Raw genomic sequence first — 27,907 nt, 5'->3', positions numbered from 1 at the left:
GAGCTGAATCTTTCTCTTCAGGAGAATGTTGAGCTGAATCTTTCTCTTCAGGAGAATGTTGAGCTGAATCTTTCTCTTCAGGAGAATGTTGAGCTGAATCTTTCTCTTCAGGAGAATGTTGAGCTGAATCTTTCTCTTCAGGAGAATGTTGAGCTGAATCTTTCTCTTCAGGAGAATGTTGAGCTGAATCTTTCTCTCTAGGAGAATGTTGAGCTGAATCTTTCTCTAGGAGAATGTTGAGCTGAATCTTTCTCTTCAGCAGAATGTTGAGCTGAATCTTTCTCTTCAGGAGAATGTTGAGCTGAATCTTTCTCTTCAGGAGAATGTTGAGCAGAATCTTTCTCTCTAGGAGAATGTTGAGCAGAATCTTTCTCTCTAGGAGAATGTTGAGCTGAATCTTTCTCTTCAGGAGAATGTTGAGCTGAATCTTTCTCTTCAGGAGAATGTTGAGCTGAATCTTTCTCTTCAGGAGAATGTTGAGCTGAATCTTTCTCTTCAGGAGAATGTTGAGCTGAATCTTTCTCTTCAGGAGAATGTTGAGCTGAATCTTTCTCTCTAGGAGAATGTTGAGCTGAATCTTTCTTTCTAGGAGAATGTTGAGCTGAATCTTTCTAGGAGAAGGAGAAGAATGGGAGTTTGTTTGGTGGATATTTAGTTGAGCTGATGGACAATGTGACAGAGATGCAGGAGGAAAGATGTGGGGGTAAAACAGTGCTGCCTCTGGACACACTGGACCTCAAGGATGAACATATCGCTCATCTATTGTCCAAAGACTCTCTGTTATCCATCTGTCTAACTGAGTTGGGATTCTGTGTGTGTGTGTGTGTGTGTGTGTGTGTGTGTGTGTGTGTGTGTGTGTGTGTGTGTGTGTGTGTGTGTGTGTGTGTGTGTGTGTGTGTGTGTGTGTGTAGGATCTGCTGGGTCTGTGTGAACAGAAGAGGGGGAAGGACAATAAGGCCATCATTGCCTCCAATATCATGTACATCGTGGGCCAGTACCCTCGCTTCCTCAGAGCCCACTGGAAGTTCCTCAAGACTGTCGTCAATAAACTCTTTGAGTTCATGCACGGTGAGAGAACTAACTCTGTCTGTGTAACTGGTGTACAGAGGTGAGAGAACTAACTCTGTCTGTGTAACTGGTGTACAGAGGTGAGAGAACTAACTCTGTCTGTGTAACTGGTGTACAGAGGTGAGAGAACTAACTCTGTCTGTGTAACTGGTGTACAGAGGTGAGAGAACTAACTTTGTGTAACTGGTGTACAGAGGAGAGAGAACTAACTGTCTGTGTAACTGGTGTACAGAGGTGAGAGAACTAACTTTGTGTAACTGGTGTACAGAGGTGAGAGAACTAACTCTGTCTGTGTAACTGGTGTACAGAGGTGAGAGAACTAACTCTATCTGTGTAACTGATGTACAGAGGTGAGATGTGTGTTTTCCAGCCTGTCTCACCCCCTCCCTCCCTTTCTCCCCCTCTCAGAGACCCATGATGGGGTACAGGATATGGCGTGTGACACTTTCATCAAGATCGCCCAGAAGTGCCGTCGCCATTTTGTCCAGGTGCAGGTGGGCGAGGTGATGCCCTTCATCGACGAGATCCTCAACAACATCAACACCATCATCTGTGACCTGCAGCCACAACAGGTACACACACACACACACACACACACACACACACACACGTGACGAGATCCTCAACAACATCAACTCCATCATCATGACCTTTAACCCCAACAGATAGGTCAGCCTCAGGCCCTAGAAATGCACTGACTAGAGAGAACTATAACTGTCATTCACTCAACCAAAACTAAAAGGCGTGTATTAGGGCATGTTGAAATGGGTTCGAACACATACCAAGCTGTAGAAATGGATTGAGTAGAGAGGACTCTGTCGTCTACTGAAAAAGCGCTGGGATTCAGAACATTTGAGCATTTCCAGTCTAACCAATAAAACCCAGATTGTCTTTCACTGTTTCTTGTATCTGTGTTCATTATTAATAACGCTGACAAAAGTTACAAACCTTGACCATCCCTCAGTGCTGATGTTATGTTTGTGTGTTCGTACCAAGCTGTAGAAACACACTGACTAGATGGGACTTGATCTCTATGTCCACTGAGAAGCATCACGCTGACTCAGAGCAGAATCTAGTATTTGTGTATCTATCTCTCTCTACTGAGAAGCATCACGCTGACTCAGAGCAGAATCTAGTATTTGTGTATCTATCTCTGTCTACTGAGATGCATCACGCTGACTCAGAACAGAATCTAGTATTTGTGTATCTATCTCTGTCTACTGAGATGCATCACGCTGACTCAGAGCAGAATCTAGTATTTGTGTATCTATCTCTGTCTACTGAGATGCATCACGCTGACTCAGAGCAGAATCTAGTATTTGTGTATCTATCTCTGTCTACTGAGAAGCATCACGCTGACTCAGAGTAGAATCTAGTATTTGTGTATCTATCTCTGTCTACTGAGAAGCATCACGCTGACTCAGAGTAGAATCTAGTATTTGTGTATCTATTTCTGTCTACTGAGAAGCATCACGCTGACTCAGAGTAGAATCTAGTATTTGTGTATCTATCTCTGTCTACTGAGAAGCATCACGCTGACTCAGAGCCGAATCTAGTATTTGTGTATCTATCTCTGTCTACTGAGAAGCATCACCCTGACTCAGAGTAGAATCTAGTATTTGTATATGTTATGTCACATGTATCTGTGTGTGTTGTGCAGGTTCATACGTTCTACGAGGCCGTGGGGTATATGATCGGAGCCCAGACAGACCAGGCAGTACAAGAGCATATCATAGAGAAATACATGTTACTACCTAACCAGGTGTGGGACAGCATCATTCAACAGGCCACCAAGGTACGTCACTCCTGTAATAATCAATCTATTCACTCCTGTAATAATCAATCTATTCACTCCTGTAATAATCAATCTATTCACTCCTGTAATAATCAATCTATTCACTCCTGTAATAATGAATCTATTCACTCCTGTAATAATCAATCTATTCACTCCTGTAATAATCAATCTATTCACTCCTGTAATAATCAATCTATTCACTCCTGTAATAATCAATCTATTCACTCCTGTAATAATCAATCTATTCACTCCTGTAATAATCAATCTATTCACTCCTGTAATAATCAATCTATTCACTCCTGTAATAATCAATCTATTCACTCCTGTAATAATCAATCTATTCACTCCTGTAATAATCAATCTATTCACTCCTGTAATAATCAATCTATTCACTCCTGTAATAATGAATCTATTCACTCCTGTAATAATGAATCTATTCACTCCTGTAATAATGAATCTATTCACTCCTGTAATAATGAATCTATTCACTCCTGTAATAATCAATCTATTCACTCCTGTAATAATGAATCTATTCACTCCTGTAATAATGAATCTATTCACCCCTGTAATAATGAATCTATTCACTCCTGTAATGATGAATCTATTCACTCCTGTAATGATGAATCTATTCACTCCTGTAATGATGAATCTATTCACTCCTGTATTAATCAATCTATTCACTCCTGTAATAATCAGTCTATTCACTCCTGTAATAATCAATCTATTCACTCTGTGATCATTCATTTCATATTTTGTAAATGTTTTGTAAATAAGCTAAAATCGCCCAGTGAGAACGTGACTGGATAGGACAGTGAGTAAGACAGGATGGAGGGAGAGCGTTGTTCAGAAGAGCAGTGTGTCTGATTGAAACCCAGGTCAGGACTGTTATGTACATGTGTTCAGCTGCTGGAGAACCCCAGGTCACAGAAAGACCTGTAGTAGCTACCCCTTTCCTGTAGTCAAAGACCTGTAGTAGCTACCCCTTTCCTGTAGTCAAAGACCTGTAGTGGCTACCCCTTTCCTGTAGTCAAAGACCTGTAGTAGCTACCCCTTTCCTGTAGTCAAAGACCTGTAGTGGCTACCCCTTTCCTGTAGTCAAAGACCTGTAGTCGCTACCCCTTTCCTGTAGTCAAAGACCTGTAGTAGCTACCCCTTTCCTGTAGTCAAAGACCTGTAGTAGCTACCCCTTTCCTGTAGTCAAAGACCTGTAGTGGCTACCCCTTTCCTGTAGTCAAAGACCTGTAGTAGCTACCCCTTTCCTGTAGTCAAAGACCTGTAGTGGCTACCCCTTTCCTGTAGTCAAAGACCTGTAGTAGCTACCCCTTTCCTGTAGTCAAAGACCTGTAGTAGCTACCCCTTTCCTGTAGTCAAAGACCTGTAGTGGCTACCCCTTTCCTGTAGTCAAATCACCTAGTGGCCTCATGGCTGGTATGTTATTCATATTTTTCATCATTTCCTAATTAATAAGTTGTATAAATAAAAAATATATTAAAAAAAACCAGAAAATCTGATGTTTCTATGTCAAACAGTTTTGTTATATTTCAGTCTTCTGTGACCCTGATTTAGTCCACTGCAGTGAAAGATTATTAACTTAATCCATTCACGTTTCTGTCACGGTTGTTGTATGGATTGGACCAAAACGCAGCGGTAATATGTATACTCATCTTCTTTTTATTTTGAAGAAAGAGAAACAACTAAATACGTATAGAAAAAGGACAAAACAGTCCTGTCAGGTGCAACAAACATTAACCAAGGAACAACTACCCACAAATCCCATAGAAAAACACCCCTCTTAAATAGGACCTTCAATTAGAAGCAACGAGGAGCAGCTGCTTCCAATTGAAGGTCCACCCAATAAACATCACATAGAAATAGACATACTAGAACTAACATAGAAATAGACTAACAAAGAACATAGCCCAACAAACCCCGAAACACTCTAAACAAACACCCCCTGCCACGTCCTGACCAAACTACAATAACAAATAACCCCTTTTACTGGTCAGGACGTGACAGTTTCAGTCTGATCAATAACCCTGATCAATAACCCTGATCAAGTCACCCACACACCTGGGAAACTGAATATACAAAATCTATTTTCTCTCTAATGATGTCCAGCTGTCTTTATGGGCTATTTGTCCAGGACACAGATAAAGTTTACTCCTGAACTGAAAAAAGTATTCTCCATTGAGGTAATTGATTGTAAATGATTGTTTTGTTCTTTGCGGACCCCAGGAGGAAGAGTAGCTGTTGCAGCTTATTGGCATTATTAAACTCAATATAATCAGAATGAATAAACAGGCTCATCATATCTGTTTCTTCTCTAGTCAACCCCTTTATTATTGTCATGTTTTAACTCCGTCCATTCACGTTTCAGTCTCATGATCACTAAAGTACCCTTCTCTTACATTTCTACCCAGTACAGCCAGGAGAGGACTGGTCACCCCTCAGAGCCTGGTTCCTCTCTACCCAGTACAGCTAGGAGAGGACTGGTCACCCCTCAGAGCCTGGTTCCTCTCTACCCAGTACAGCTAGGAGAGGACTGGCCACCCCTCAGAGCCTGGTTCCTCTCTACCCAGAACAGCCAGGAGAGGACTGGCCACCCCTCAGAGCCTGGTTCCTCTCTACCCAGTACAGCCAGGAGAGGACTGGCCACCCCTCAGAGCCTGGTTCCTCTCAACCCAGTACAGCCAGGAGAGGACTGGCCACCCCTCAGAGCCTGGTTCCTCTCTACCCAGTACAGCTAGGAGAGGACTGGTCACCCCTCAGAGCCTGGTTCCTCTCTACCCAGTACAGCCAGGAGAGGACTGGCCACCCCTCAGAGCCTGGTTCCTCTCTACCCAGTACAGCTAGGAGAGGACTGGCCACCCCTCAGAGCCTGGTTCCTCTCTACCCAGTACAGCTAGGAGAGGACTGGTCACCCCTCAGAGCCTGGTTCCTCTCTACCCAGTACAGCCAGGAGAGGACTGGCCACCCCTCAGAGCCTGGTTCCTCTCTACCCAGTACAGCTAGGAGAGGACTGGTCACCCCTCAGAGCCTGGTTCCTCTCTACCCAGTACAGCCAGGAGAGGACTGGTCACCCCTCAGAGCCTGGTTCCTCTCTAGGTTTCTTTCTAGGTTCCTGCTTTCCAGGGAGTTTTTCCTAGCCACCGTGCTTCTACATCTGCATTGCTTGCTGTTTGGGGTTTTAGGCTGGGTTTCTGTACAGCACTTTATGACATCTGCTGATGTAAAAAGGTCTTAATAAATGACATGTGATTGATTGACTCCCCTCTGTTAGAACGTGGACATTCTGAAGGACCCAGAGACAGTGAAGCAGCTAGGCAGCATCCTGAAGACCAACGTCCGGGCTTGTAAGGCCGTGGGACACCCCTTCGTTATCCAGTTAGGACGCATTTATCTGGACATGCTCAACGTCTACAAGTGCCTCAGTGAAAACATCTCCGCAGCCATCCAGACCAACGGTCAGTGGGGGGGTGTTTGGGGGATGGGGTGGGTTGGGCTGGGGGCTGTGTGTGTGTGTCCTCTCCTCATGCATCTCTTCTGTTGGCGGTGTGTCCTTTCCTCATGCGTCTGTTCTCTTGGCGGTGTGTCCTTTCCTCATGCGTCTGTTCTCTTGGCGGTGTGTCCTTTCCTCATGCGTCTGTTCTCTTGGCGGTGTGTCCTTTCCTCATGCGTCTGTTCTCTTGGCGGTGTGTCCTTTCCTCATGCGTCTGTTCTCTTGGCGGTGTGTCCTTTCCTCATGCGTCTGTTCTCTTGGCGGTGTGTCCTTTCCTCATGCGTCTGTTCGCTTGGCGGTGTGTCCTTTCCTCATGCGTCTGTTCTCTTGGCGGTGTGTCCTTTCCTCATGCGTCTGTTCTCTTGGCGGTGTGCGTTTCAGGAGAGATGGTGACGAAACAGCCCCTGATCAGAAGTATGAGGACGGTGAAAAGAGAGACGCTCAAACTCATCTCCGGCTGGGTTAGCAGATCCAGCGATCCACAGATGGTGAGATACACATATATACACATCTGACAGGAAGATATTGGTACTACATATATCACATATATACACATCTGACAGGAAGATATTGGTACTACATATATCACATATATACACATCTGACAGGAAGATATTGGTACTACATATATCAGATATATACACGTCTGACAGGAAGATATTGGTACTACATGTATCAGATATATACACATCTGACAGGAAGATATTGGTACTACATATATCAGATATATACACATCTGACAGGAAGATATTGGTACTACATATATCAGATATATACACATCTGACAGGAAGATATTGGTACTACATATATCAGATATATACACATCTGACAGGAAGATATTAGTACTACATATATCAGATATATACACATCTGACAGGAATATATTGGTACTACATATATCAGATATATACACATCTGACAGGAAGATATTGGTACTACATGTATCAGAATATATTGTTACTACATACAGTTGAAGTGGGAAGTTTACATACACTTAGGTTGGTTTTTCAACCACTCCACACATTTCTTGTTAACAAACTATAGTTTTGGCAAGTCGGTTAGGACATCTACTTTGTGCATGACACAAGTAATTTTTCCAACAATTGTTTACAGACATATTATTTCACAATTCCAGTGGGTCAGAAGTTTACATACACCAAAGTTGACTGTGCCTTTAAACAGCTTGGAAAATTCCAGAAAATGTCATCATGGCTTTAGAAGCTTCTGATAGGCTAATTTACATAATTTGAGGTGTACCTGTGGATGTATTTCAAGGCCTACCTTCAAACTCAGTGCCTCTTTGCTTGACATCATGGGAAAATCAAAAGAAATCAACCAAGACCTCAGAAAAAAAATTGTAGACCTCCACAAGTCTGGTTCATCCTTGGGAGCAATTTCAAAACGCCTGAAGGTACCACGTTCATCTGTACAAACAATAGTACGCAAGTATAAACACCATGAGACCACGCAGCCGTCATACCACTCAGGAAGGAGACGCATTCTGTCTTCTAGAGATGAACGTACTTTGGTGCGAAAAGTGCAAATCAATCCCAGAACAACAGCAAAGGACCTTGTGAAGATGCTGGATGAAACAGGTACAAAAGTATTTACATCCACAGTAAAACGAGTCCTATATCGACATAACCTGAAAGGCTGCTCAGCAAGGAAGAAGCCACTGCTCCAAAACCGCCATAAAGAAGTCAGACTACTGTTTGAAACTGCACATGGGGACAAAGATCGTACTTTTTGGAGAAATGTCCTCTGGTCTAATGAAACAAAAATAGAACTGTTTGGCCATAATGACCATTGTTATGTTTGGAGGAAAAATGGGGAGGCTTGCAAGCCGAAGAACACCATCCCAATCGTGAAGCACGGGGATGGCAGCATCATGTTGTGGGGGTGCTTTGAGGGACTGGTGCACTTCACAAAATAGATGGCATCATGTGGAAGGAAAATGACGTGGATATATTGAAGCAACATCTCAAGACATCAGTCAGGAAGATAAAGCTTGGTCGCAAATGGGTCTTCCAAATGGACAATGACCCCAAGCATACTTCCAAAGTTGTGGCAAAATGGCTTAAGGACAACAAAGTCAAGGTGTTGGAGTGGCCATCACAAAGCCTTTACCTCAATCCTATAGAAAATGTGTGGCAGAACTGAAAAGGCGTCTGCGAGCAAGGAGGCCTACAAACCTGACTCAGTTACACCAGCTCTGTCAGGAGGAATGGGCCAAAATTCACCCAACTTATTGTGGGAAGCTTGTGGAAGGCTACCCGAAACATTTGACCCAAGTTAAAAAAAAATGTAGGCAATGCTACCAAATACTAATTGAGTGTATGTAAACTTCTGACCCACTGGGAATGTGATGAAAGAAATAAAAATCGTTCTCTCTACTATTATTCTGACGTTTCACATTCTTAAAATAAAGTGGTGATCCTAACTGACCTAAGACAGGGATTTTTTACTAGGATTAAATGTCAGGAATTGTGAAAAACTGAGTTTAAATGTATTTCGGCAAGGTGTATGTTAACTTCTGACTTAAACTGTATATCAGGATATATTGTTACTACATGTATCAGGATATATTGTTACTACATATATCAGGATATATTGTTACTACATATATCCTGATATATTGTTACTACATATATCAGGATATATTGCTACTGCATGTATCAGGATATATTGTTACTACATATATCCTGATATATTGTTACTACATATATCAGTATATATTGCTACTGCATGTATCAGGATATATTGTTACTACATGTATCAGGATATATTGTTACTACATATATCAGGATATATTGTTACTACATATATCAGGATATATTGTTACTACATATATCAGGATATATTGTTACTACATATATCAGGATATATTGTTACTACATGTATCAGGATATATTGTTACTACATATGTCAGGATATATTGTTACTACATGTATCAGGATATATTGTTACTACATGTATCAGGATATATTGTTACTACCGTAATTTCCGGATTATTAAGCGCACCTGAATATAAGCCGCACCCACTGAATAAAAAAATATATATTATTTTGAACATAAATAAGCCGCACATGTCTATAAGCCGCAGGTGCCTACCGGTACATTGAAACAAATGAACTTTACAAAGGCTTTAACGAAACACGGCTTGTAACAAAAATAAATAGGCTTTAACGAAGCACGGCTTGTAACAAAAATAAATAGGCTTTAACGAAACACGGCTTGTAACAAAAAATAAAAAATTAGCAGTAAACAGTAGCCTACCAAGAAAGTCATTGGTCACTATCTTCCTCCTCCTGTGCACTGAAACCACTGAAGTCATCTCCCTCGGTGTCGGAGTTGAATAGCCTCAGAATTGCTTCATCCGATATTGGATCGTTTTCATTGTCGCTCTCGTCACTTTCATCCAGAGGCAAATCCCCCGCTGAGCCCTCTTGATAGTGGATTTTTTGACAATGCTCCACGCTGTCAGGACCCACAAATTTGAAAGCGGGAAAAATCCATATATTAGCCACATCATTGTTTAAGCCGCGAAGTTCAAAGCATGGGAAAAAAGTTGCGGCTTATAGTCCGGAATTTACGGTACATGTATCAGGATATATTGTTACTACATGTATCAGGATATATTGTTACTACATGTATCAGGATATATTGTTACTACATATATCCCAATGGAAGACAGCGGAGGTGTTTCAATGAAAAACTACATGACAGAAAAGACTTGTACACCCTAGACTGTCCAACCTGACTGTTTAAAGCAGTACTTGTCAGTCCTGTGTGTACTCCAGGAACCGTGTTGGTCACTTAGTCCTTAGTAACAAACACACACACACTGACCTCAGTCCTGTCCTACAATAACCTGGTGAGAACATAACAACAACATTCCTCCCTCTGCCGCGTTGATCTGTCCGTTAATCCCATCCTCTCTTCCCTTCCGGTGTTCCTTCCTTCCAGGTGGGGGAGAACTTTGTTCCGCCGCTGCTCGACGCCGTTCTCATCGACTACCAGCGCAACGTCCCCGCCGCCCGGGAGCCCGAGGTCCTCAGCACCATGGCAACCATCGTCAACAAGCTGGGCGGACACATCACCGGGGAGATCCCGCAGATCTTCGATGCCGTGTTCGAATGCACGCTCAACATGATCAATAAAGTACGTATCAGCATTATTAATAGTGGGTATTGTCCTAAACTTTCATCTTGAAAATGTATAAAATGTACTCTTAACATGTTGAAGTCAGTATGGCTGTAAATCCTTGACATAGTAGGCAAAACTTGTCAAAAGTACAAACCAAACTACCAAAACATCCAATGATGTGATTTATAAATAAATGATCTGGGTTCCTGAAAGGACTGATCTCAATAATATATAAACAACTTTTGGAAAGCTCATATTCTGAGCTAGACATTAAAAGAGTCAATTCTACAGATCTAATTGAATCTGAACAACGCTTTAACTGGAACAGAATATGGGAAAATCTGACCTTGGCATCCCGTAATCTGAGGGTGTAGGAAGCATGGTTTCTGGGTGGAGAGGGAGGATGTGGGTGGGTGGATGGGGACTGAGGGGGGGAATGGGTCGGGTTACCTTGTATGCATTGATTTGATTGTTTTTGTACCTGTAACCCCCCTCTGAAAAAATAAAAATGACAGCAAAAGAAGTCAATTTTAAAGAGGTAGTTCACTGAGATCTCCATTTCCATACTGACTGTAGGGGGTCTCTCTCCATGGAGTGTTCCATTTCCATACTGACTGTAGGGGGTCTCTCTCCATGGAGTGTTCCATTTCCATACTGACTGTAGGGGGTCTCTCTCCATGGAGTGTTCCATTTCCATACTGACTGTAGGGGGTCTCTCTCCATGGAGTGTTCCATTTCCATACTGACTGTAGGGGGTCTCTCTCCATGGAGTGTTCCATTTCCATACTGACTGTAGGGTGTCACTCTCCATGGAGTGTTCCAATTCCATACTGACTGTAGGGGGTCTCTCTCCATGGAGTGTTCCATTTCCATACTGACTGTAGGGGGTCTCTCTCCATGGAGTGTTGTGAACAGTTCTTCTACCAATACCAAGGCCAACCTATCTTTTTAGTGCCTACAACTGTTGTCGGTTGGTTCTCATCAATATGGCCCGTTTCACTCTCTCCCTCCAGGACTTTGAGGAGTACCCGGAACACAGGACTCATTTCTTCTACCTGCTGCAGGCGGTCAACTCCCACTGTTTCCCAGCATTCCTGGCCATCCCTCCGGCCCAGTTCAAACTGGTGCTGGACTCCATCATCTGGGCCTTCAAACACACCATGAGGAACGTGGCCGACACCGGTGAGAACACACACACACAACACACACACACACACACACACACACACACACACACACATGCTGCAGAAATCTTCTTTAAAGCAGTATCCAAATCCATTGGATGTACTGAACACAATATAGTAGCCATATCTAGGAAAACCAAAATTCCAAATGCTGGGCTTAATATAGTGTATAAGAGGTCATACAATAAGTTTTGTAGTGATTCTTATGTTAATGTAAATAATATTTGCTTGTCTGTGGTGTGTAACGAGGAGCAACCAGACGCTGCACTTGACACATTTTATGAAATTGCTTATTCCAGTTACTAATAAGCATGCACCCATTAAGAAAATTACTGTAAAAACTGTTAAATCCCCTGGATTGATGAATAAAAAAAACTATTGTATGGTTCATGGGAATGAGGCAAAAAGAATGACAAATAAGCCTGGATGCTCAACGGATTGGCAAAAGTACTGCAAATTGAGAAATAATGTGACTAAAACTGAATTAAAAGAATAAGAAACTATACTATGAAACAAAGATAGATTATATAAAGAATGATAGTAAAAAGCTTTGGAGCACATTCAATTACATTTGGGGCAAAAAGGCAAACTCAGCTCCATCATTCATTGAATCAGATGCCTCATTCATCACAAAACCAACTGATATTGCCAACTACTTTAATTATTTTTTCATTGGCAAGATTAGCAAAGTTAGGCATGACATGCCAGCAACAAATGCTGACCTTACACATCCAAGTATAACCGACTGATTATGAGACAAGCACTGTAATTTTTAATTCCGTAAAGTGAGTGTGGAAGAGGTGAACAAATGATTGTTGTCTATCAACATAATAGCGGACGATATTGGCACTCCTATTTGCCATATCTTCAGTCTCAGCCTTCAAGAAAGTGTGTGCCTTCAGGCCTGGAAGGAAGCTAAATTCATTCTGCTACCCAAGAATAGTAAAGCCCCCTTTACTGACTCAAATAGCCAACCAATCAGCCTGTTACCAACCCTTAGTAAACTTTTGGAAAAAATGGTGTTTGACAAGATACAATGCTATTTTACAGTAAACAAATTGACAACTGACTTTCAGCGCTCTTATAAGGAAGGACATTCAACGTGCACGGCACTTACACAAATGACTGATGATTGGCTGAGATAAGTTGATGATAAAAAGCTTGTGGAAGCTGTTTTGTTAGATATCAGTGCATCTTGACATTATCAATCATAGTCTGCTGCTGGAAAAACGTATGTGTTATGGCTTTACATCCCCTGCTATATTGTGGATAAAGAGTTACCTGTCTAACAGAACACAGAGGGTGTTCTTTAATGGAAGCTTCTCCAACATAATCCAGGTAGAATCAGGAATTCCCCAGGGCAGCTGTCTAGGCCCCTTTCTTTTTTCAACCCTTACTAATGACCTTTGAGTAAAGCCAGTGTGTCTGTATGTGGATGACTCAACACTATACACGTCAGCTACTACAGCAAATTAAATCACAGCAACACTTAACAAAGAGCTGGAGTCAGTTTCAGAATGGGTGGCAAGGAATAAGTTAGTCCTAAATATTTACAAATCTAAAAGCATTGTATATGGGACAAATCATTCACTAAACCCTAAACCTCAACTACATCTCGTAATGAATAATGTGGAAATTGAGGAAGTTGAGGTGACTAAACCGCTTGGAGTAACCCAGGATTGTAAACTGTCATGGTCAAAACATGTTGATACAACAGTAGCTAAGATGGGAAGAAGTCTGTCCATAATAAATGCACAGCTCTGCCTTCTTAACAACACTATCAACAAGGCAGGTCCTACAGGCCCTAGTTTAGTCGCACCTGGACTACTATCCAGTCGTGTGGTCAGGTGCCACAAAGAGGGACAGGAAAATTACAATTGGCACAGAACAGAGCAGCACGGCTGGCCCTTAAAAGTACACAGAGAGCTAACATTAATAATATGTATGGAAATCTCTCCTGGCTCAAAGTAGAGAAGAGAGTGACTTCATCACTACTTGTTTTTGTAAGAAGTGTTGACATGCTGAATGCACCGAGCTGTCTGTTTAATCTAGAGGTCGACCGATTAATCGGAATGGCCAATTAATTAGGGCCGATTTCAAGTTTTCATAACAATCGGTAATCGGCATTTTTGGACACCGATTATGGCCGATTACATTGCGCTCCACGAGGAGACTGCGTGGCAGGCTGACTACCTGTTATGCGAGTGCAGCAAGGAGCCAAGGTAAGGTGCTAGCTAGCATTAAACTTATCTTATAAAAAACAGTCAATCTTAACATAATCACTAGTTAACTACACATGGTTGATGATGTTACTAGTTTATCTAGCTTGTCCTGCGTTGCATATAATCGATGCGGTGCCTGTTAATTTATCATTGAATCACAGCCTACTTCGCCAAACGGGTGATTTAACAAGCGAATTCGCAAAAAAAGCACTGTCGTTGCACCAATGTGTACCTAACCATAAACATCAATGCCTTTCTTAAAATCAATACACGTATATATTTTTAAACCTGCATATTTAGTTAACCTGTTATGGCTAGGGGGCAGTATTTTCACGGCTGGATAAAAAACGTGTCCGATTTAATCTGGTTACCACTCCTACCCAGTAACTAGAATATGCATATACTTATTACATATGGATAGAAAACACCCTAAAGTTTCTAAAACTGTTTGAATGGTGTCTGTGAGTATAACAGAACTCATTTGGCAGGCAAAAACCTGACAAGGTTTCAGGCAGGAAGTGGCCTGTCTGACAAGGTGTCGTTCTTCTTGTCTCTGTTTATTGAAGAGTGAGGATCTTAGCTGTCCCGTGACACTTCCTACGGCTGCCATAGGGTCTCAGAAGGCGGTAAAAAGCTGAATCGTGGCTTTGCAGGCTCTGGCTGAAACAAAGTAGCGTGTTTGGGTAGTGGCTGGTTACAGTACTGTGAGACTCAGGCGCGTGCCCGCGTCGACCTTTGTTTTCTTTCCTCTGTTTAGCTAAAAGGAGATTCCCGGTCGGAATATTATCGCTTTTTTACAATAAAAATGGCATAAAAATGGATTTTAAACAGCGGTTGACATGCTTCGAAGTACGGTAATGGAATATTTCGATTTTTTTGTCACGAATTGCGCCACGCTGCGACCCTGATTTACCATTTCAGATAGTGTCTGGGACGCACGAACAAAACGTTGCTATTCGGATATAACGATGGATTATTTTGGACCAAACCAACATTTGTTATTGAAGTAGCAGTCCTGGGAGTGCATTCTGACGAAGACAACAAAAGGTAATCAAACTTTTATAATAGTAAACCTGATATTGGTGAGTGCTAAACTTGCCGGGTGTCTAAATAGCTAGCCCGTGATGCCTGGGCTATGTACTTAGAATATTGCAAAATGTGCTTTCACCAAAAAGCTATTTTAAAATCGGACATATCGAGTGCATAGAGGAGTTCTGTATCTATAATTCTTTAAATAATTGTTATGCTTTTTGTGAACGTTTATCGTGAGTAATTTAGTAAACTCTTAGTGAATTCGCCGGAAGTTTGCGGGGGGTATGCTAGTTCTGAACGTCACATGCTAATGTAAAAAGCTGTTTTTTGATATAAATATGAACTTGATTGAACAAAACATGCATGTATTGTATAACATAATGTCCTAGGGTTGTCATCTGATGAAGATCATAAAAGGTTTGTGCTGCATTTAGCTGTCTTCTGGGTTTTTGTGACATTATATGCTAGCTTGAAAAATGGGTGTCTGATTATTTCTGGCTTGGTACTCTGCTGACATAATCTAATGTTTTGCTTTCGTTGTAAAGCCTTTTTGAAATCGGACAGTGTGGTTAGATAAAGGAGAGTCTTATCTTTAAAATGCTGTGAAATAGTCATATGTTTGAAAAATTGAAGTTTTTGTATTTTTGAGGAGTTTGTATTTCGCGCCACGCCCATCATTGGATGTTGGAGCAGGTGTTCCGCTAGCGGAACGTCTAGATGTAAGAGGTTAATATTGCCTGCTAACATGAATTTCTTTTAACTAGGGAAATTGTGTCACTTCTCTTGCGTTCTGTGCAAGCAGAGTCAGGGTATATGCAGCAGTTTGGGCCGCCTGGCTCGTTGCGAACTGTGTGAAGACCATTTCTTCCTAACAAAGACCGTAATTAATTTGCCAGAATTGTACATAATTATGACATAACATTGAAGGTTGTGCAATGTAACAGCAATATTTAGACTTAGGGATGCAACCCGTTAGATAAAATACGGAACGGTTCCGTATTTCACTGAAAGAATAAACGTTTTGTTTTCGAAATGATAGTTTCCGGATTTCACCATATTAATGACCTATGGCTCGTATTTCTGTGTGTTATTATATTATAATTAAGTAACTACATAGAGCCATGACTACATGGAACTCTATTCCACATCAAGTAACTGATGCAAGCAGTAGAATCAGATTTTCAAAAACAGATTAAATACACCTTATGGAACACCGGGGACTTTGAGGAGACACACATGCATACATATGGATTTTCTATTGTAAATGCACTACATATACAAAAGTATATGGACACCCCTTCAAATTTGTGGATTTGGCTATTTCAGCCACACCCGTTGCTTACAGGTGTATAAATTCTAGCACACAACCATGCAATCTCCATAGACAAACATTGGCAGTAGAATGCCCTTACTGAAGAGCTCAGTGACTTTGAACGTTGCACCGTCATAGGATGCCACCTTTCCAACAAGTCAGTTGGTAAAATGTCTGCCCTGCTAGAACTGCCCCGGTCAACTGTAAGTGCTGTTATTGTGAAGTGGAAACGTTTAGGAGCAACAACGGCTCAGCCTTGAAGTTGTAGGCCACACAACACTCAGTACCAAGTTCCAAATTCCCTCTGGAAGCAACGTCAGCACAAGAAGTGTTCGTCGGAGCTTCATGAAATGGGTTTCCATGGCGTAGCAGCCGCAAACAAGCCTAAGATCACCATGCGCAATGCCAAGCGTCGTCTGGAGAGCTGTAAAGCTAGCCGCCATTGGACTCTGGAGCAGTGGAAACACATTCTCTGGAGTGATGAATCACGGTTCACCATTTGGCAGTCCGACGGACGAATCTGGGTTTGGCGAATGCCAGGAGAACTCTACCTACCCCAATGCATAGTGCCAAGTGTAAAGTTTAGTGGAGGAGGAATAATGGTCTGGGGCTGTTTTTCATGGTTCAGGCTAGGCCCCTTCATTCCAGAGAAGGGAAATCTTAACGCCACAGCATACAATGACATTCTAGATGATTCTGTGCTTCCGACTTTGTGGCAACAGTTTGAGGAAGGCCCTTTCCTGTTTAAGCATGACAATGCCCCTGTGCACAAAGTGAGGTCCATACAGAAATGGTTTGTCGAGATCGGTGTGGAAAGACTTGACTGGCCTGCACAGAGCCCTGACTTCAACCCCATCAAACACCTTTGGGATGAATTGGAACGCTGACTGCGAGCCAGGCCTAATCGCCCAACATCAGTGCCCGACCTCACTCATGCTCGGATTGACTGACCTTCATGTCTTAAAGTAATGATGGACTGTTGTTTCTCTTTGCTTATTTTGGGGGTGGCAGGTAGCCTAGTGGTTAGAGAGTTGGGCCAGTATCTGAAAGGTTACTGGATTGAATCCCCGAGCTGACAAGGTAAAAATCTGTTGTTCTGCCCCTGAATAAGGCAGTTAACCCACTGTTCCTAGGCTGTCATTGTAAATAAGAATTTGTTCTTAACCTGTTGGGGCTAGGGGGCAGTATTTTCACGGCTGGATAAAAAAACGTACCCGATTTCATCTGGTTACTAATCCTACCCAGTAACTAGAATATGCATATACTTATTATATATGGATAGAAAACACCCTAAAGTTTCTAAAACTGTTTGAATGGTGTCTGTGAGTATAACAGAACTCATTTGGCAGGCAAAACCCTGAGACATTTTCTGACAGGAAGTGGATACCTGATGTGTTGAATTACCTTTAAGCTTATGCCATTGAAACACACAGGGGTTGATTAATGTTTTGGCACTTCCTATTGCTTCCACTAGATGTCACCAGCCTTTACAAAGTGTTTTGAGTCTTTTACTGTGAGATCTGACCGAACAAGAGCCATGGAACCGTGATGGCCGATTAGACTCTGGCGCGAAGTTCATGTTGGGTACCCTCGTTCCAATACGTTATAAAAGAGAATGCATTCGTCCACCTTGAATATTATTCATGTTCTGGTTAAAAAAGGCACTAATGATTTATGCTATACAATGTTTGACATGTTTGAACGAACGTAAATATATTTTTTCCCCTCGTTCATGACGAGAAGTCCGGCTGGCTTAGATCATGTGCTAACAACACGGAGCTTTTGGGATATAAATGATGAGCTTTTTTTAACAAAACTACATTCGTTATGGACCTGGGATTCCTGGAAGTGACATCTGATGAAGAGAATCAAAGGTAATGGATTATTTACATAGTATTTTCGATTTTAGATCTCTCCAACATGGCCGTTTGTCTGTATAGCAAAGCATATTTTTCTGGGCGCAGTGCTCAGATTATTGCAAAGTGTGATTTCCCAGTAAGGTTATTTTTAAATCTGGCAAGTTGATTGCGTTCAAGAGATGTAAATCTATAATTCTTTAAATGACAATATAATATTTTACCAATGTTTTCTAATTTTAATTATTTAATTTGTGGTGCTGACTTGACTGCCGGTTATTGGAGGAAAACGATTTCCTCAACATCAATGCCATAGTAAAACGCTGTTTTTGGATATAAATATGAACTTGATAGAACTAAAAATGCATGCATTGTCTAACATAATGTCCTAGGAGTGTCATCTGATGGAGATTGTAAAAGGTTAGTGCATCATTTTAGCTGGTTTTATGGTTTGGTGACGCCCGTCTTTGAATTGACAAAACATTACACACAGCTATTGTCAATGTACTCTCCTAACATAATCTAACTTTATGCTTTCGCCATAAAACCTTTTTGAAATCGGACAACGTGGTTAGATTAAGGAGATGTTTATCTTTCAAAGGGTGTAAGATAGTTGTATGTTTGAAAAATGTGAATTTTGACATTTATTTGGTTTCAAATTTGCCGCTCTTGAAATGCACCTGCTGTTGATAGGGTGCACCACGGGTGGCACGCTAGCGTCCCACATAGCCCCAAGAAGTTAACTGACTTGCCTAGTTAAATATAGGTAAAATAAAATTTCAGCTATTCTTGCCATAATATGGACTTGGTCTATTACCAAATAGGGCTAAATTTTGTATACCGCCCTACCTTGTCACAACACAACACATTGGCTCAAACACATTAAGAAGGAAATAAATTCCACAAATTAACTTTTAACAAGACACACCTGTTTATTGAAATGCATTCCAGATGACCACCTCATAAAGCTGGTTGAGAGAATGCCAAGAGTGTGCAAAGCTGTCATCAAGGCAAAGGGTGTCTACTTTGAAGAATCTAAAATATATTTTTATTTGTTTAACACTTTTTTGGTTACTACATGATTCCATAGGTGTTATTTCATAGTTTTGATGTCTTCACTATTATTCTACAATGTAGAAAATAGTACAAATAAAGAAAAACCTTTGAATGAGTTGGATACATTGGACACAGTTTTTGCTTTGTTATTATGGGGTATTGTGATGTCATTATGGGGTATTGTGATGTCATTATGGGGTATTGTGTCGATTGAGGAAAAAAAACAATAATCAATTTTAGAATAAGGCTGTAACGTAAGAAAATGTAGAAAAAGTCAAAGGGTCTGAACTTTTCGAATGCACTGTATATGATACATATTGTGTATGTTCCTGTGGCAGGTCTTCAGATCCTCTACACTCTACTGCAGAACGTGACTCAGGAAGAGGCTGCAGCACAGAGCTTCTACCAGACATACTTCTGTGACATCCTCCAACACATCTTCTCTGTGGTCACTGACACATCACACACTGCTGGTGAGTACAGTACACACATGGATGCAACGCACACACACGGATGCAACGCACACACACACACTGACGATGAGCACGCACACACACCCCAGCTAGCACATTTGGTTCCTTGGAAGTTGTGGGAACTAACGTTTTTTGTTTCCCAATGGTTCTGGGGACGAAGCCATACGTTTCCTGACTGGTAAATGTAAAAAACATTTTTTTTTACTTTCTGAGAATGGAAGTGAACATTTTTCCTGTTCTTGTAACGTACTTTTATAGGTTGCAGGGAGGTTCTGAGAACCTTTTACTCTGGTTCCTTGAAAGTTTTCCTAGAAGGTTTTATTAATTCTCTGAGAACGGAAATTATAGGTTATTTTGAGATTTTTAAATAACTTCCTTAAAACTTTCACTGAACCTAACACTGCTAGGTTATTTTGGGTTATTTTTTAACTCCACGCACTGATAGGATACATGGAAATGAATTTCCTTAGGCATTAATCATGAGAACACATAGTGATGGGGGGAAAATGTATACAGTTACAGATTGGGATATTATTTTTGATGATGTATTGGTTTGACAATATTATGTTAGTGCTAGTTGGCTTTACCTGCACCAAAACTCCAGTATTTTTCCTTCATAGCTTGTTCTCCATCTTTTTAAAAAAGGGGGACAATTTGTTTTCAGCACTTTTTTATTTCCAACTCATTGTCTCATGGTTCTCTCTTGTCCCTCTGCAGCAGACATATGGTGAGAAATATGTTTGGAACATCAAATCGCAATAAAATCACAGTATCGAATACATATAATATCAGCACTTAAGTATTGTGATATCGTATCGTGAGGTCTCTGGCAATTCTCAGCCCTACAAGCACATTTCTGTTTTACTGTGAAACGGCATCAGTGGGATTCAAACCTATAATCTTCTATTCATGGAATTAGTCCACTGACCCAGAAGGATGGAGCTAGCATGCCATATGTTTTACACATACAAAGCTGTTCCTTTTAGTCTATTCAAACAGACCCCATTTCAAAGGAAACAAGGACTCATTAAGATCAGCTGTGGCCAATCAGTGGGCACGGCTAACACCTGAACACACTTAACAAGATGGAGAATAGAGATTTTGTTGATGCTGAGAACGGAATGTATATGTTTTTAAATAACATTCTTAGAACGTTACTAACGTTTACTTTACGTTCTGAGAATTAATGTTTTTTCCAATTACATCCTTAGAATGTTCTCTGACCGTTACTAATGTTTTCTTGTGTTTTTTTAATGGAAAGTTTTCTTAACGTTCTTGGAACAAATTGAGAACATGATTTTAAATAGAACCATGAGGAAACCTGTAGGAAATGTTATGCTGAATTACTGAAATTCCCAAAGAACAACTGTTTCTTAAGGTTCTCTGGACTATTTGAGAACATTCCCAATGTCAAACCAGTCGGAGAACGTTCCTAGAACATTACCAAAATTGTAACCATGTAAATGTAATCATGTTTGAACTTTTAGGAAACGTTTTGTTAAAGTAATGATTTACAAAGCAAATAGCGTTTTTCTTTTGTCAAGTTAAATGTGCAGAGAATGTTCCAAAGCCAAGCAACTATCCTGCACCATTCCCAGGAAGTTGTGGCAAGGTTGTATGCTAAATAACCATAGGACAACCACGCTCTCACCAAGTTCTAAGTAACATATGGTTCTCAGAACGTTATGTGTTAGCTGGGACACACGCACAAACTGCCAGGAAGAACACACATCTCTTGTTCTGTTTTACCATTTTGTATAAATCCATGTCACGTAACTGTGCATGTCTGGTTGTGTGTGTCTCTCTGCCTCTCCCCCAGGCCTGACGATGCATGCCTCCATCCTGACCTACATGTTTAACCTGGTGGAGGAAGGGAAGATCAACACCCAGCTCAACCCCTCCAACCCCAGCAACAACCAGGTCTTCATACAGGAGTACGTGGCCAACCTGCTCAAAACTGCTTTCCCACATCTACAGGAGTAAGTACCTTTATGAACAAAATAAAATTCATCATTATTTCCATACCATTATTAGAGAATCAGGAAAATTATGCTACCCTCTGCCTATTGGCTACTTAGCTATTCCACCCTGTCTCAAAATACACAAAATACAAATGCATCTACTCATGACCGCTCATGCTGTAAAAACAGTCCAGTTGAAAGTGAATGGCACAAATCCATATATGGACGAAAGCTGAAGAACATAGGCACATCCAGGTACTTTTAGCAGGTGCTGGAGTTGTAGATGAACTCATGGAAAACAGAAAGGAAAATGCCGCACAGATCCATATATGGCAATGGTCTATTTGCATATAGGCCTACTGCAGCTATGATTGGTTATGGTACCGGTCTGTGTAGAGTACGGGCTTGAGTCGTGCCTGTTAATGCAATAGAATCCTACTCCGATGCGTTCTGCCTACAAGAAAATATCTTGCATAATTAGTTTTGCATACTAAGTCTTGCATAGTTCGTTTAGTTTCGGTATGTTTAATTGAATGTGGTTAATATTGCGTTGATTCAATTACAATTCCCACAGTAAAGGGAAACGTTGATAGTTTTAACTAAAGGGGAAAACTCTTTAAAGTTGAGTGAAGTTTAATCTCATGCATCTCTGCACGGGCTGATATTTCTTCTGTGCGGCAGTCTCCCAGGGGAGCTGCGTGCCCGCACACGCACGCACCTTAGAGGGAACATTGCTTACTGCTATTAGCCCATACTAACACATTGAATAACAGATTCACTACATAGAACAACAAGATAGTCCTTACTGCTATTAGCCAATAGAAACACATTGAATAACAGATAGTCCTTACTGCTATTAGCCAATAGAAACACATAGAATAACAGACAGTCCTTACTGCTATTAGCCAATAGAAACACATTGAATAACAGTCCTTACTGCTATTGACCAATAGAAACACATTGAATAACAGATAGTCCTTACTGCTTTTAGCCAATAGAAACACATTGAATAACAGACAGTCCTTACTGCTATTAGCCAATAGAAACACATTGAATAACAGATAGTCTTTACTGCTATTAGCCAATAGAAACACATTGAATAACAGATAGTCCTTACTGCTATTAGCCAATAGAAACACATTGAATAACAGATAGTCTTTACTGCTATTAGCCAATAGAAACACATTGAATAACAGATAGTCCTTACTGCTATTAGCCAATAGAAACACATTGAATAACAGATAGTCTTTACTGCTATTAGCCAATAGAAACACATTGAATGACAGATAGTCCTTACTGCTATTAGCTCATACCAACACATTGAATAAGAGATTCACTACATGGAACAACAGATACAACAACAGAAAGTTTGTTCTGAAGTGTTTGTCCTATATCTGAGGGATATAAGAAAGATCAGAAAACTATTATTATTTTCCATGTATTTATCCCCATATTTTAGGCACTAAACTATCTCCATGTTCAGTGCATTCTGAAAGTATTCAGACCCTTTGACCTTTTCCACATTTAGTTACATTACAGCCTTATTCTAGAATGGATTACATTTCATAAAATACTCAGCAATCTACACACAATACCTCACAATGACAAAGCATAAACAGGTTTTACAAATGTTTGCAAATGTACTAAAAATAAAAAACAGATACCTTATTTACATAAGTATTCCTTTGCTATGAGACTCACAATTGAGCTCAGTTGCATCCTGTTTCCATTGATCATCCTTGAGATGTTTCTACAACTTGATTGGAGTCCACCTGTGGTAAATGAAATGGATTGGACATGATTTGGAAAGGAAAACACCTGTCTATATAAGGTCCCACAGTTGACAGTGAATGTCAGAGCAAAAACCAAGCCATGAGGTCGAAGGAATTGTCTGTAGAGTTCCGAGTCAGGATTTTGTCGAGGCACAGACCCAGTACGTCATGTGTTTCAGTCAAACCAACATGCAGTGTACCCAGTACGTCATGTTTCAGTCAAACCAACATACAGTATACCCAGTACGTCATGTGTTTCAGTCAAACCAACATACAGTATACCCAGTACGTCATGTGTTTCAGTCAAACCAACATACAGTGTACCCAGTACGTCATGTGTTTCAGTCAAACCAACATGCAGTGTACCCAGTACGTCATGTTTCAGTCAAACCAACATACAGTATACCCAGTACGTCATGTGTTTCAGTCAAACCAACATACAGTATACCCAGTACGTCATGTGTTTCAGTCAAACCAACATGCAGTGTACCCAGTACGTCATGTGTTTCAGTCAAACCAACATACAGTATACCCAGTACGTCATGTTTCAGTCAAACCCAACATGCAGTATACCCAGTACGTCATGTGTTTCAGTCAAACCAACATACAGTATACCCAGTACGTCATGTTTCAGTCAAACCAACATACAGTGTACCCAGTACGTCATGTGTTTCAGTCAAACCAACATACAGTATACCCAGTACGTCATGTTTCAGTCAAACCAACATACAGTATACCCAGTACGTCATGTGTTTCAGTCAAACCAACATCTAGTGTACCCAGTACGTCATGTTTCAGTCAAACCAACATACAGTATACCCAGTACGTCATGTGTTTCAGTCAAACCAACATACAGTATACCCAGTACGTCATGTGTTTCAGTCAAACCAACATACAGTATACCCAGTACGTCATGTGTTTCAGTCAAACCAACATACAGTATACCCAGTACGTCATGTGTTTCAGTCAAACCAACATACAGTATACCCAGTACGTCATGTGTTTCAGTCAAACCAACATACAGTATACCCAGTACGTCATGTGTTTCAGTCAAACCAACATACAGTATACCCAGTACGTCATGTGTTTCAGTCAAACCAACATACAGTATACCCAGTACGTCATGTGTTTCAGTCAAACCAACATACAGTATACCCAGTACGTCATGTGTTTCAGTCAAACCAACATGCAGTGTACCCAGTACGTCATGTGTTTCAGTCAAACCAACATACAGTATACCCAGTACGTCATGTGTTTCAGTCAAACCAACATACAGTATACCCAGTACGTCATGTTTCAGTCAAACCAACATGCAGTATACCCAGTACGTCATGTGTTTCAGTCAAACCAACATACAGTATACCCAGTACGTCATGTGTTTCAGTCAAACCCAACATACAGTATACCCAGTACGTCATGTGTTTCAGTCAAACCAACATACAGTATACCCAGTACGTCATGTGTTTCAGTCAAACCAACATACAGTGTACCCAGTACGTCATGTGTTTCAGTCAAACCAACATACAGTATACCCAGTGTTTCAGTCAAACCAACATACAGTATACCCAGTACGTCATGTGTTTCAGTCAAACCAACATACAGTATACCCAGTACGTCATGTGTTTCAGTCAAACCAAACATACAGTATACCCAGTGTGTTTTCAAGTGTCCGGTTATCACACAGTCTGCCTTACCCGTGGTGGAGAGATACAGAGAGGGAGGTAGAAATGTACCCTGAGGGTCATGGTGTGGTCCAGAGTCGGCGGTGTGCGACCACGACTAGACCACTGTTGTCCTGTTTTTCTATGTCTCCTAAGTTGTCTTGTCCCCCAGTGCCCAGGTCAAGGTGTTTGTAACAGGACTGTTCAGTCTAAACCAGGATATTGCAGCCTTCAAGGAACACCTGAGGGACTTCCTGGTACAGATTAAGGTGAGCCTTTTCCTCCAACCGAGGTTCCTCAGTAGAAATGACCTTGGGGGGGCATTCAAGGTCATCTTTATTGCAGTTGCAGTCAGATGATGAGATCTCAGAACGCCTTGGAAGTGTTTAACATCTTAGGAACCACATTAGTATGATGTAACAATCTTGGAAAAGTATTTGTGTTTATATACACGGACCCCCTTCTCTCCTTCTGTAGGACAGGACACCACAGACCTGTTGTCTGTCTGTCTGTATTTGTGTGTGGTAATGTTTCTCTCTCCTCCTGTAGGAGAGGACACCACAGACCTGTTGTCTGTCTGTCTGTATTTGTGTGTGGTAATGTCTCTCTCTCTCTCTCTCCTCCTGTAGGAGTTTGCAGGGGAGGACACCACAGACCTGTTCCTGGAGGAGCGGGAGGCATCGCTGCGTCAGGCGCAGGAGGAGAAACACAAGCTGCAGATGTCAGTTCCTGGTATCCTCAACCCACATGAAATACCTGAGGAGATGTGTGATTGAGACGTCCAGCCCCTGCGACACGCCACATGAACCAAACTGCTGTTACTGTACATACAGGCATACCAACAAACACACACAACTAACCCTAACAGAACAGAGGTGGGAGGCCCCCGGTCACTTTGCTGAGGTACGGAGAGAGCAGACACGCACGTCCTCATCCATCAGGTGTTTTGTCGACCAAAACCATGTCAATATGTAAATGACGACGTACCACGTCACCCCGTGGCCGTTATACATAGCACCTACGCTACGTTTTATATGGAGACTTCTGGGTGATATGTTTCCACTGTTTAACCCAAACTTGTATTGTTAATTTGGTCATGGGTCATCACCCCCCCTAGCTGTCATGGGTCATCACCCCCCTAGCTGTCATGGGTCATCACCCCCCCTAGCTGTCATGGGTCATCACCCCCCCTAGCTGTCATGGGTCATCACCCCCCCTAGCTGTCATGGGTCATCACCCCCCCTAGCTGTCATGGGTCATCACCCCCCCTAGCTGTCATGGGTCATCACCCCCCTAGCTGTCATGGGTCATCACCCCCCTAGCTGTCATGGGTCATCACCCCCCCAGCTGCAGACGTATGTGGATAAGACTTCTGAACTTTACTTGTTTTGTTTCCTTCCCTCCTTGTTCTCCCCTTCACATGTTATCTCTCTCTCTATATATATATATAGAGAGAGAGAGAGACTGAGGAAAGTTTTTGTGAAACAAGGCATATGTGTCAAAAAGTTCTCAGCAAAGAGGCTTCTAGAACTATTGTGTGACAGACGGACAGACTAGAAGGAATGAAGTGGTATTCTAGAAGTATGTGTGTGCACCCTGCGTCTGATTCCCAACCCAATGCATTGTGGTTAGAATGTGAAGCTAGCGGATTATGAAGGAAGGAAGTCAGAGATGCTGCTGCTTTGTGTGTCAGGTGGTCAGGCTAGCGGCCGTGCTCATTGGTTGAACCTCCGCCCAACTGAAAGAAACCTACTGCGTTTGGTCGCCTGGCTGTGACGAGGCGGGAACTAGGAAGACAGGAAGGAGCATCATCGGAGCAAGACAGTCAGATTATGTGCATATCATCCCAATTCTATAGCACATGAATTACCATGGGAACATCATTATTATTTACTGTATTTTTGTGGGTGTGTTGAGTGCGTGTGCTGTCGCCTAGACGACATGGGCGTTTAGTTTTCCTCTGCGAGGATCGTTGCTCCCGTAGTGAGCTCTTCATTAAAATGGACCTTTAACTGAAAGAAGAAGCGGTTATTGAAATTTTATTTATGGGTTCAAGATGGCTGCATCTTTATAACAAACTCCTGTTTAACTTGTGTCAGTCTGAATTGGAACTAATTGACATTGTTTACCATGCTAGTAGTGCTTCAACAACACTACCTAGAAGACAAGCAAAAATAACAACAACTCGGTTTACATTTCATTTGGATCTTTATAACATCTCTTCTATCCAAAATAAAACAAAAGGCTTTTATTCCAGAGTGAAATAAGTAGTTGACAACAGTTTAATTAAGCAACAAATGTATAAATCCTAATCCACACTCAATCTGTAAATGGCAAATAGTTCCCCTTCTCTACTCGTTCCAGTTGTTGTGAAACTTTTTGAACTGATTAAAGTTGAGGATTTTATAACCAATGCCTCTGGGCTCTATTTCTTTTCCGTACATCGCTTTTTTTGTGGTGGTAGTAAGTGTAACTTTTATTTTTTAAATATTCATATTCTCTAAAGTAGCGGTCACCAACCCTGGTCTGTCTGTATTTGTCTGTAGTAACTTCTGTCTCCTGAGAGAGAGCCAAGCACTAAAACACATGACCCTGATCAACTAATAATCAATACCCGAATTGTTGAGTAAAAAGTGTTTCAGTGCTGGGCTGTAACAAAAACCTACAAACCCTTTAGCTCCTTCAGAGCAACAGTTCAGACTGAGGGACGGTGGTAACTGCTCTGATAGAGCTGCTCTGATAGAGCTGCTCTGATAGAGGTGAGAAACAACTGTTCTGGTAACCATCACTGGCTACAGGCCCGGTCTCCTGTCATCTATACTGACAGCCTGGCAGAATCCTGCCCACTTCCCCTCTCTCTGGCTGAGGT

The 27,907-nt window shown here is 41.5% G+C and overlaps 2 protein-coding genes across 6 annotated transcripts in view; both read left to right on the top strand.

Annotated features, from left to right (window-relative positions):
• xpo1b (exportin 1 (CRM1 homolog, yeast) b) overlaps positions 1 to 27,447 on the top strand; it is a 79,323-nt gene extending 51,876 nt beyond the window's left edge. For all 4 annotated transcript variants that reach the window (XM_045714168.1, XM_045714170.1, XM_045714169.1 and 1 more), the window contains exons 15-25: positions 912 to 1,068; positions 1,477 to 1,640; positions 2,729 to 2,863; positions 6,144 to 6,327; positions 6,744 to 6,850; positions 10,330 to 10,524; positions 11,523 to 11,691; positions 19,510 to 19,644; positions 21,464 to 21,623; positions 25,211 to 25,307; positions 25,668 to 27,447. In XM_045714168.1, coding sequence (XP_045570124.1) covers positions 912 to 1,068; positions 1,477 to 1,640; positions 2,729 to 2,863; positions 6,144 to 6,327; positions 6,744 to 6,850; positions 10,330 to 10,524; positions 11,523 to 11,691; positions 19,510 to 19,644; positions 21,464 to 21,623; positions 25,211 to 25,307; positions 25,668 to 25,814 — 1,650 coding nt within the window. In that variant the 3' untranslated portion in view covers positions 25,815 to 27,447. The remainder of the gene's footprint in view (positions 1 to 911; positions 1,069 to 1,476; positions 1,641 to 2,728; positions 2,864 to 6,143; positions 6,328 to 6,743; positions 6,851 to 10,329; positions 10,525 to 11,522; positions 11,692 to 19,509; positions 19,645 to 21,463; positions 21,624 to 25,210; positions 25,308 to 25,667) is intronic.
• On the top strand, positions 23,435 to 25,204 carry LOC123740646 (uncharacterized). 2 transcript variants are annotated; one of them, XM_045714173.1, is made up of 2 exons: positions 23,435 to 24,772; positions 24,932 to 25,204. In XM_045714173.1, the coding sequence occupies exons 1-2, from the start codon at positions 23,478 to 23,480 to the stop codon at positions 25,113 to 25,115; spliced, it is 1,479 nt and encodes a 492-aa protein (XP_045570129.1). In that variant the 5' UTR covers positions 23,435 to 23,477; the 3' UTR covers positions 25,116 to 25,204. The 2 variants fall into 2 exon arrangements, with proteins under 2 accessions (XP_045570129.1, XP_045570128.1); XM_045714172.1 differs by having other exon boundaries at positions 23,435 to 24,852; positions 24,928 to 25,204.
• Positions 27,448 to 27,907: the final 460 nt, after the last annotated feature.

The sequence above is a fragment of the Salmo salar genome, unplaced genomic scaffold, assembly GCF_905237065.1.
Source record: "Salmo salar unplaced genomic scaffold, Ssal_v3.1, whole genome shotgun sequence".
Lineage (NCBI taxonomy): Eukaryota > Metazoa > Chordata > Actinopteri > Salmoniformes > Salmonidae > Salmo > Salmo salar.
Note: the sequence above shows the minus strand (reverse complement) of the source record. Positions and strands in the feature narration are given on the sequence as shown.

Excerpts from the sequence above, each read along its gene's own strand:
- LOC123740646 (XM_045714172.1), top strand. The coding sequence starts at position 23,478 with ATGAGGTCGAAGGAATTGTCTGTAGAGTTCCGAGTCAGGATTTTGTCG. Across the intron at positions 24,853-24,927 it reads GTCATGTGTTTCAGTCAAAC|CAACATACAGTATACCCAGT; the intron begins CAACATACAGTG and ends TTTCAGTCAAAC.